The sequence below is a fragment of the Heloderma suspectum genome, chromosome 6, assembly GCF_057233095.1.
Source record: "Heloderma suspectum isolate Gila_16-S chromosome 6, 16-S_ref, whole genome shotgun sequence".
Taxonomy (NCBI): Eukaryota; Metazoa; Chordata; class Lepidosauria; order Squamata; family Helodermatidae; genus Heloderma; species Heloderma suspectum.
The window spans coordinates 24468826-24480250 of record NC_139463.1 but is presented as its reverse complement, the minus strand read 5'-3'; the positions used below and the strand labels follow the sequence as shown (position 1 = coordinate 24480250).

Genomic DNA, 11425 nt, shown 5'->3' with positions numbered 1-11425 from the left:
GCTATCTACCAAAGAACCAAGGGCTTCTGGGAGGCTCACCCCCTGCCTCTCTGGAAGAACATGCTAGCCAAGGGAAGACCAACCTGTCTAAGGGCTACTGGTTGTGTGTGTGTATGTTTGAGGGTTTTGGAGGGCATGTGTTCTTGTTGCCTGAGAAGAATCGTTTGATTAAAATGCAATATATATCTATATATCTATATCTTCAGAAAGAAAGAAAAGAAAGAAAGAAAACCATTGGCCAGGAGACTAAGGGCTGCTAGTTTGTGTGGTATTTGGGTTGGTGTATTTATTTATTTAGTACATTTCTAATCTGCCCAATAACTAATGTTTTCTGGGTGGATGACAACTAGTTAAAAAAGTAAAATGCCATTTTAATACACAGTTAAAAATATAAAATACAAGACAAATATTTCAAAGAATAAAATACAGTATAAGGCAAAACAATAAATAGCACAGGTATTGATAAAACAGCTATGATAACGGGGAACTAGGTCTCTAAAATGCCCGGGAGAAAAGAAAGGTCTTTGCCTGGCGCTGAAAAGATAACAGCATAGGTGCTATGTGTGTGTGTTTATTATTACAATCTATTCTAAGCTGTTTTGAGGATCATTCAATAAACAGTGTGTGTTTGGGCTAAAAGTCAGTCTCAAGTCTGAATCGATTGAGGACTATTTGGTGTAACGAACTCTTTGTTGGGTAGGAGGCCTTTTCTAGGAAACCTTTGCAAAAATCCCATTTTCCCCATTGATATGGCTGGCTGGGGCAGATTTGCCATCAAGTAGTAAAAGCCCAGGAACCCACATAGAAGCCAGAACTTCCACCATTAAGGAACACAACTCCTTTTCAAGGCCAGGAAATGCATATGTCTCCCATGATTCCCCTCGCTCGCCTGCCAAAACATTCACTTCAGAGAGTCGTGGGCACAGCGTGGCATGGGTCAAACTTCCTAGGAACTGTGGGAGAGGCTATACAGACAAGCAACCTGGAATTTTGAGCCTCCTTGTTGCGAGGAGTCAGGCCTTTGCAGTGATGCTGCCTCAGAAAGTCGTTCGGGTATATTGTCCGCGTGTTGTTGTTTTTTTAAAGTATGTTTTTGTAAACCCTTGAAACTGAGGATGTGGGGCTCATGAAACCAGAAAATACCAGGTCTGACTAAAAGAGAAGGAGGAAAAAAACAACAACACCCCACCACAACACACAGAGCTCTGTCTATTGAAAGAGGACTTGGCAGAGTCCAGTGGTGGCAGAACAACTCCAAGCAGTACTAAGGGACGTGCCCGGAGTGGACAAATAATGCTAATTGTGTGCGAGAAGGATCTAAAACTAAACCCAAAATGAAGAGAGAAAGGGAAGTCTTGTCCAGAGTTCTCAGTGCTTCGCGTTTCGTGCACGTAGCTTGCCTTCTTATAATCTACTACCCAGGTAGGAAAACGGCACTCTTTGTGGCATTGGAGCAGAGCTGTGGGGTTTGGCAGATAGTCCTGCGAGGGGATGAGGGTTCACTTCAGGTGCTGAATGCCTGTCTGTGAGCTGAGTAGCTCCTAGGCAAAGAGGTGAGAATCATTCAAGCAGCCCCTGAACACCTTCTATGTACCCTCACATAACAGGGGTCTCTGGCAGTAGAGAGCACTGTCTTCCTTTGCATGTCAATGTAGTGAGAAAGGACTTAACCAAGTCATTCTTTATAGAGCAGGTGATTGAACTGCGTGCCCCTGAAATCCAGGGAGGCACTTTGAACCTCGTGCCTTTTGAGTGCTTGTTCTGCTCGGGTGCGTTTTTAAAAGGAGGCAGTTTGATCTTGTGAGTTCATCTGGAACGTTTGAAGAAAGGCGACTGAAGTTGCCGGAGAGACCCATTATTCAACAGTGCTTTGCTGAAAAATACTGCAACGCTTAAACAAAATGTAAGTTAGAGAATGGCTTTGAATGCGAACCCTATGTTTTGGCTCAGGCTTCGACACCCTGAAACATATTGCGTAGGATCTGAAAGCAATTTTGTTTTCAATGTAGCCCTAGAAATGATGTAGATCCTTTAAATAATAAAACATCACATTTTGCAAGAAAGAAAAAAAGCAAGTTTTTGTGAACCGCCCAGAGAGCTTCGGCTATTGGGCGGTATAGAAATGAAATAAATGAAATAAATGAATAACAAAAAGAATATCCATCAGCAGAGTTGGCGTGATGCAAGAGACTGTGGCTATGAATCAGGAGGTTCTCGGTTCGAATTTTGCCGGTGCAATGAAGTTGCTTAGGCAACCCACTCTTAGGTTTCGTCCCACCCCATTCCCCACATCCGCAATACAGGGACAATAACAGACCTGCCTTACAGGGTTATTGTAAGGTTTCGAACAAGATAATTCATGTAAAATGTTTTGAACTCTCGAAAGCAGTATATCAATACTAAGTTCTGTTACGTTAATTTCGAACAGCCTGATCTGATCCTAAATGTGTGTGGGACATTGCAATAAGATAGATGTATGATGTAATCCTCGCTGAAAATGACGGTGTGGGACTTAACTGTATTGCTAATGATTAAAGTGCAATCCTATGCATATTTACTCTCAGAAGTAAGTTCCAGTGAGTTGAATGGAGCTTTCTCTCCAGTAAGAGTGCATACGAGCTATACACACTCATTTGAGAGTAAGCCTTACTGAACTGAGTGGCACCTGCTTCCAAGCAAACAGGCAAAGGACTGTACTGTGAGGTGTGATTACCTCTTCCTAGGTTGTACCTGTAATGTAATATGCCCCGTTAAGAGGGTAAGCGATGGGATGCTAGTGCCTCCATATGTCCCAGCTGCACAGTGAGTATACTTCTGTGGCCTGGGTTTTAATGGTGTGTGACACTGAATGAAGAATTGTTCCTTCCAAGTAATGTGCTAACAATTAGGATGCAAGATGTTAACACGGAGATAGTAGCTCCATTCTCCTAACTAACCACATCATCTGCTGCTTAGCTCCGGTAGAATGGTGACTGAGGTTCCTCTCGAGTTGCGGTCCGGATCACCACCATTATGACTCAGGAATCCATCCTGTCTTAGAGAGAGAAGTCTTGTCTATTTCACCACTGTTAATGTCATGGAATATTTTTTATTTTTTTATTATTAAATTTATTAATTGCCCATCTGGCTGGTCACCCAGCCACTCTGGGCGATGTACAACATACAATAAAACAGTTTAAAACAATAAAATTCCACAATAAAAACATTTTCTAAAATACCCTAACCCACCCCAAATGCCTGCCTGAACAACCACATTTTTAATGCACAACGGAAGCTCATTAAAGAGGGGGCATGACGGAGTTCCCTAGGGAGGGAGTTCCACAGAGTGGGGGCCACCACAGAAAAGGCCCTCTCCCTCGTCCCCACTGTGCCAGAACATATGTTCATGCATGTTTCATGTGGACTATATCCTCAAACTTGCCATATTTGAATATCTGTGTGTACAAGGTGCTGGTAGGTTTTCAATTTGTACCTAATATTGAAACAGATTAGGACATTAAGGGCGCAATCCTATGCACATAGGCATCTGCCTCTGAACTTGGAGGCAGCTGCCTAGGAGAAGCATGTAGGGGATTGTTCCCTTCGCGCTCCTCCTGCCCTGAATTTTTGGCTAGACAGCCAATTGTGGTGTGGCTGTCTAGCCGCGGGAAGGCTAAGTGGGGAAGGAGGCTGCTGTACGACACATTGGAGGTGTCGTACAGGCATTTCCGCCCCCCCCCCCGGAACGCCACCCTGGGAGCGCCCCATTTTGGCCGCTCTGTGTTCCTCTTGCGAGTGCGGAGCATGGGGCTGTGAGGCAGCGTGGAAGTGGGGGGAGGTTGGTTCTCAGAGAACTGACCTCGGAGCGCTGGCTCTGACATTGGTTCCCAGAAACTGGCGTAGCCTATGGCTGTCTAGCTGCTGACTAGCGGCCATAGGATTGCTCCTAAAGATGCAATCCTATGCGTGTTTAGACAGAAAAAAGTCCTGTAATTCCCAGCATCCCCCAGCCAGCCATGCTGGAAGTTGTAGGCCTTTTTTTTCTGTCTAAACATACATAGGATTGCGCCCTAACTATATTATATGACTGGTGAAACACCAGTCTTTTTGCTTTGATCTTGGATCTAATCTTCCCCTTATGTATGGACTTTCAAAATTCTGACGATTATACGGCTTGGGTGCACCTGAAACAATGTAAAAAACAGATTGATTTGTGATAGCTGAAGCAAACAAATATGTTGTGTGAGAGGTGGGAAGATACTTATTTTGCAGCTAAAGTTTCACTTTTTTAATTGCAATGAAACCCTGTGCATGCTTACTCAGAAGTAAGACCACTATATTTAATAACGCATACGCCCTAGTAAGTGTGTTTAGGATTGAAGCCTTCTAGTCAATTAATGTCTAGTGGGCGGCAAGCCCCATGGAATTCAATGGGGCTTACTCCCAGGTAAGTATGAATAAGATTGTAGCCTTGGACTGCAATCCTAAAGTCTCTTACTAGGGAGCAATAGACACAATGGGTTGGATCCAAACTTAGTCATGCTTAGAGTAGAGCTTCCGAAACCAATGGGGCAAGTTAGTCATGACTAACTGGAGTCCCACTGATTTCAGTGGGTCTCCTCTAAGCATGACTAGTCTGGATCCAACCCAGTGAGACTTACAGAGCAATGCCAAGCATGGGAGGGGGAGTCTTATGGCGGACAGTTCGCCATTTGGCCATACCTAATTTTCTCTGCTTTGTTATGTCACACGCTTTCAATCCAAAACCACTCTGGCCAGGGAGGGAAGCTTGTCTTTCTGCCTTTTTTCTGGCAGATCTTGATTTTTTAAAAATTTCCCTCCCATTGAGGGAAAATAGCTATGCCAGCCTGGAACTAGTGTAGGTTGGGAGCCTCATCTTGGGCTGGGGGCATTGGGGGAGCAAGGAGGCTTTAGATCTGAGAGATCCAAGGCCACTCCTGGCAAAGGCCTGGAATGTCCTAGATCACTTCCTACCACTGACAGAAACACCGGCGGCGGTACACCTGCGCTCACAAACATAGGAAGCTGCCTTATACTGAGTAAGATCATTGGTCCATTTAGCCCAGTATTGTCAATACTGACTGGCAGCAGTGGTTCTCCAGGGTTTCAGGCAGGATTCTTTTCTCGCCCTCCCTGGAGATGCCAGGGATCGAACCGGGGTCTTCTGCATGCAAAGCATGAGCTCTGTTTTATTTATTATTACATTCATATCCCACCTTTTTTCCTCTTGCAAGGAACCCAAGGCGGCTTACATGGTCTTCCTCTTCTCCATTGTATCCTCACAACAATCCTGTGAGGTAGATTAGGCTGAGAGTCAGTGACTGGCCCAGTGGGCTTCATGACCAACTGGGGACCAAGTTACAGGAAGCCATGTTCTGGCTGAACATCAGGAAAATATTTCCTGACTGTTAGAGCAATATGACAGTGGATCCAATTCCCTAGGGAGGTGGTGGGCTCTCCCACACTGGAGGCATTCAAGACGAGGCTGGACAGCCATCTGTCAGGGATGCTTTGACTTAGATTCCTACATTGAGCAGGGGGTTGCACTCGATGGTCTTAAAGCCCCCTTCCAACCCTACTATTCTGTGATTCTATGGCTAGAACCCGGATCCCCTGAGTCCCAGTCCAACACTTCTAACCACTACACCACAGTGGGACTCTTCCACCCCATCATAACCCTCAGCTGGCCTTCGGTAGGGGCTAGGGTTGCTCTCTTACTTCCAAGTAAACATGCATAGGATTGTGCTGTTAATGTAGCTTTCCCATCATACTCCAATCACAGTTGTCTTTTTCATACCATTTGTTCTTTTTCCCATTTATGAAGATCTACTTTCCCAAAGAATGTTATTGTGCCTTGTTTCAGCCACCGATAGAACATACAAGTTAAGTAAATTGGCGAGACAGAAATGTTAATAATGTAGCAGTTATTATCCAAGCAAATGTGGAAAGTGTGATGTAATCCAGAGGCGGGCAGAAGTTATATCCGAATCTACAGGTAGATCTTTGGGTGACTTGCAAAGGGTTTCTGGCTCCCAGTAGCAGCAACAGAATGACCCCTCCACACTAAATTATATTGCTCAAATGAAGACTTCTTGGGGGTAATGAGGAATGGATTTGTGTGTGAGCTCTGTTCAGATTTGGTATGCCAAACAAATTCCTTACCTCAGCATTCTTTTATTCTAAGCGTATGTCTTTTGCATCGGACTCCGGTTGGTGGATCACATGGTTCTGGTTAAAAAACAAACGAGATCCATCAAGCCTGAGGTCTGTCCACCCCTGATGCAGCCCATATTTTGCTCAAAGCCTGGGCTACATTCAGCTACATTGGCTTTCCACCCCATCATTTAATTCACCTTTGAAAAGTGCTCCAAGAGGCACCACTCGGCACTGTGCTCACTCATGCTAATCTTTTCCTCTGCGCTTCAGACGGCACCGTGGCAACAGTTCCGGCATGTTTTCTCATCGGTTGTGTGGTGGGCATACTTGGGACATTCTGTCCCAGGCTTTTCAGCTGCCCAGAGCTGAATGAAGAAGTGTTTCTGTTTCTAGAACAGGGAAGGCTTTGGTGCTTCCTTGTATTCGAAAACAGCTTTAACCCCCGCCCCCTTGTTAAAAGTCCCACATCACACAGTACACAATTCTGGCATGGATGGTGCTTCTGTACACCTGGGGTGGGGAACCAGTTTTAGCCTGATGGCCAAAGCTCTCAGGGGCCGCATTCCAGTAGCGGGCAAAGCTGAAGGCAAAAGGGCTGATATAAAAATACTAGCATAGTTTAGCTAAAGCTCGTACTGCCATTAACTAAGCTTTAGGAGAGACATTTCAACCTTTTAGAATGGAGGAAAAAACTGCAGAAAAGCTGGGAAATCACCACACGGTCCGTGGTTGGGGAAGAGGTGGTTGGCTTTCTGGGAAACCCCGGTGGGCTGGACTGGGACCCCAAGTGGCCCAAAATTGGCTCCCAGGCCTGCGGTTCTGCAGCTCTGCTGCACAGCAATTAATAAGAGGTCAGTTATAACAAGGCATGCGGGTTTTCCCCTCTGTGTACATGCGCTGGGACACTCCAACATGTGGTAGTTTTCTAGTGTAGAAGATACTCGTCAGATGCATGCTGATCTGCGTGCTACAAGTTTCACATTAATGTGTGTACACAGAAAGCATCCTTTGTATAGGAGTTTTGTAATGTGTAAAGCAGCCTTAATGCTCACTGCAATGCATCAGAAAGGGAACATGCTCCAGAGAAACTTACTTACTTTATTTATTTATTTCATTTCTATTCTGCCCAAAAGTCGAAGCTCTCTGGGTGGATCACAAAAATTAAAGCCAAACGGCACACAATAAAACAATTTAAAATATATAGAACATTAAAACCACAATATGACAATACAACCACAATAAAACCTAGCAGCAGTGCAGGAATTTAAAATACAGATTTAAAACAGCGAAGCTAAAAGTCTAGAAAGCTAAAATGCTTGGGAAAATAAAAAGGTCTTCACCTGGCGCCGAAAGGAATACAATATAGGTGCCAGGCGAACCTCACTAGGGAGCTCATTCCACAGCCGGGGGGCCACAGCAGAAAAGGCCCTCCTCTTGGTAGCCACCCGCCTCACTTCCTTTGGCAGGGGCTCATGGAGAAGGGCCACTGACGATGATCTTAAGGTCCGGGCAGGCACATATGGGAGGAGGCGATCCTTCAGATAACCTGACCCCAAGCCGTTAAGGGCTTTGAATGTTAATACCAGCACTTTGAATCGGGCCCGGAAATGGACTGGCAGCCAATGCAGCTGGAAAAGTACTGGCGTAATATGAGCTTGCTGGCCAGTCCCTCTTAACAATCTTGCTGCCCTATCAGGACCAGCTGAAGTTTCCGGACCATTTTCAAAGGCAGCCCCATGTATAATGCATTGCAGTAATCCAGACGAGAAGTTATCAGAGCATGAATAACTGTAGCTAGGCTATCTCTGTCCAGATAAGGGCATAGTTGGAATACCAGCCTAAGCTGATAAAAAGTGCTCCGTGCCACTGAGTTCACCTGTGCCTCAAGTGACAGTTCTGGATCCAAGAGCACCCCCAAACTATGAATGTGATCCTTTAGGGGGAGTGCAACCCTCTCCAAAACAGGTTGAATATCACCTAGCCGGGCAGACAAACCACCCGCTAACAGTACCTCTGTCTTGTCTGGATTGAGTTTCAGTTTATTGGCCCTTATCCAGTCCTTTACCGTGCCCAGGCACTGATTTAGAACAGCCACTGCCTCACCTGGGTTTGATGAGAAAGAGAGGTAGAGCTGGGTGTCATCTGCATATTGATGGAACCTTAGCCCACACCTCCGGATAACCTCCCCCAGCGGTTTCATGTAGATGTTAAACAGCATGGGGGATAAAATAGAGCCCTGTGGAACTTGTCATGCATTCTTTGTAGAGCCTAGCCTGCCCTGGGCAGAGTACTCAATAGAGTATTCAAAAATATATATTTTAATCTAAAAGTTTACACGTCATATGCAATATGTAGGGAAAACTACAACAGACCTAAGAACAAGGTTCCGTAACCACAAATCTGCGATTCTTATAAAAAAACTGGAGCAGCCTGTTGCAAGACATTTCAGCTCTCCCGAACATAGTCTCTCGGATTTACAGTTGGTTTGAATAGAACAAACAGAAGACCCTGATATGTTTGACAAAAGGGAAAATTTCTGGATCTATAGACTCAGAACTCTTAGTCCAAATAGTCTTAATCTGGAGGACAATTCATAGGCATTATACCATGCATACCTGTTTTTTCTCCTAAGGAACTTTAATCTCCAGGCATTCCAAACTGCCACTCCTGATGCCCAGTTAACAGCACAGCTGCTGATGAGGGTGGAAGCTAAAACATTTAGCTTAAAATATATTTTTAATTGTTGTTGGTCTTTTTATCTTTCTTAAACTATATATATATATATATATATATATATATATGAAAGATAGACTAACAACAGAGTAATTGCAAAATATATTTAGAGCTGAACGTTTCGGTTTCCACCCTCATCAGTAGCTGTGATGTTAAAGGAGTGTGTGTGTATGCGCATATATGTATGTATGTATATTATTTATATATTTTATATAATATAACTATTTCTTATATATTTTAATTTAAGACTGACTGTGTCCATAGTAGATCCAGAGCCTTCTTGTTGCTTTGCTGTTGTGCCACTTTACACCCCTCTCTCTGTCATCTCCTCCCGCCCGATCCCTATTCCTTGTGTGTCATGTCTTAAATTTATATTGCAGGCCTGAGAGTAGGAACCGGCATGTGACTTTATCTTTCTAAGCCACTTCGACAGCCTTTTTGGCTAAAGGCAAAGTATAAATGCTGCGAATGAATGAATGAATGAATAAATAAATAAATAAATAAAACAAGAAAGATCACAAAGCATTTTGCTAAATTAAGGTTGCAACCATATATGCTTTTATCTGAGAGTAAGACTAATTGAACCCAACAGGACTTACTTCTGAGTAGCCACTCATAGGAGTGTGCTGTGAAAGTATACGTCTGAGTTTAGATCTGCAACGGAACCATAGACTTATAGAATTGTCATAGAATATTAGGGTTGGAAGGGGCCTACAAGGTCATTGCATCCAACCCCCTGCTCAATTGAGGAATCCAAGTCAGGGCATCCCTGACAGGTGGCTGCCCAGCCTTGTCTTGAAGGCCTCCAGTGTGGGAGAGCCCACCACCTCCCTAGGTAATTGGTTCCATTGTCGAATGAGGAGGTGGTAATGGACTATGCTACTTCAGTACAGGATGCCATTCTTAATGTCTCTACCTACCCAACAGATTCCCCAAATTAACAAAATTAGTGTTTTTAGGGAGAAAAGTTCTAACTCAGGCCTGTCTCCTAGTTTTATTTTTACCTGGAAGGTTTTCTAAAAGAATGTGGAAGAGTATTTAAAAAATGTGACATCCCCCCCCCCCCTGCAGTCTGCAGTCTGGGAGCTGAGTGGGGTTCTAGTCCCCACTTGGCCACAGAAGCTCACTGGGTGACTTTGGGCCAGGCACAGACTCTCAGCCCAACCTACCTCACACGGTTGTTGTGAGGATAAAATGGAGAGGAGGAGGATAATGTAAGCTGCCTTGGGTTCCTTGCAAGAGGAAAAAAGGCAGGATATAAATGAAAAAAAAAATAGTGCCGTCTACCAACACATTCAGCCGCATGTATTAACCAGGCCTACAAGAGAAGCAGTTGCAGTGTAGGGATGGACCCAGCATTGCTGCTCATATGGTTCAACCAAAACAGTGAATTCTGTCATAATCACAACGCCTTCTACCTCATTTCATTGCAACATTCACAAAGGTATTGCAGATTCCAATTCCATCAAATATTATCTCCCCTTAAAAGCAAAAATGAAATGAATTCAAAAGCTTCTAACTTGTTTAATAGCCACAAGCAAAACAATAGAAAATGGGGGGCGGGGAGGTATTGTCAAATAATCATATTCCTTCAGTAAGCTCTGATCTCTGTCGTTTCCCAAAATCAGCCCTTGCTTTCCCTTCCAGGGCTTACTGTTGCCTAGGGAACGCCTGGTTATTTTCTGCTTTTGCTATTCAAGGTGCTAGCCTTGCATGTTCGTTCCCATGAAATCATGAATAGGTGCGGCTGGATGTGTTATGGTTGCCACTCAGTATTAAGAACCCTTGGACCCAGTGGTAAACAAAAAAGCAAGGAAATGCCTTTTTGGTGAATAGAGCCATTCATCCATTGGGATGGCATGGCAGTCCATTGCACTGAGATTTGGGCGGCGGGGGGACGACCAGGCATGTGCTATCATCCAACTCACTGCTCATGGAATATTTATGGAGGGCGTTTGGTGGAAGAGAAGAGGCTGGGAAATTTTAAGGCCGAATTCAAGTGCGATTGCACATGGATTTAGGAATTTAGGAAATGTGGAGCTTTGCTTCTTAAATCTACCCAGAATATCCACCAGCAAAACAAATTTAGGTAGTTTATTGCATTTATATGAGGGCCAGTGTGGTGTAGTGGTGAGAGGGTTGGATGGGGAGCTGGGAGATCCGGGTTCTAGTCCCCTCTCGGCCATGGAAGGTCACTGGGTGTCTTTGGGCCAGTCACAGACTCTCAGTCCAACCTACCTCAGAGGGCGGTTGTTGTGAGGATAAAATGGAGAGGAGGAGGATAATGTAAGCCACACTGGGTTCCTTGAAAGAGGAAAAAAAGTGGGATATAAATGCAATAAATAAATAAATATATACTCCCTTCCAACCAAGTGTCTCCCAGGATGGGTTACAGCAAAACTGAGCCCAAGCAATACAATTGATACTATCAATACAACATGGCAGAGCAAATCAATAATAAAAATAGAGCAGTAAAGCAGCAGTTAAAAAAATAAGATACAGACATTTTATGAAAGGCTGGGAGAAAAAAAGGTCC

General features: G+C 44.3%; 1 protein-coding gene across 1 annotated transcript in view; it reads left to right on the top strand.

Annotated features, from left to right (window-relative positions):
• Positions 1 to 1334: 1334 nt before the first annotated feature.
• HEPACAM (hepatic and glial cell adhesion molecule) overlaps positions 1335 to 11425 on the top strand; it is a 55902-nt gene continuing 45811 nt past the window's right edge. The window contains exon 1 of the mRNA XM_084808152.1: positions 1335 to 1422. Within this exon, the coding sequence (XP_084664278.1) occupies positions 1335 to 1422 (88 nt within the window). The remainder of the gene's footprint in view (positions 1423 to 11425) is intronic.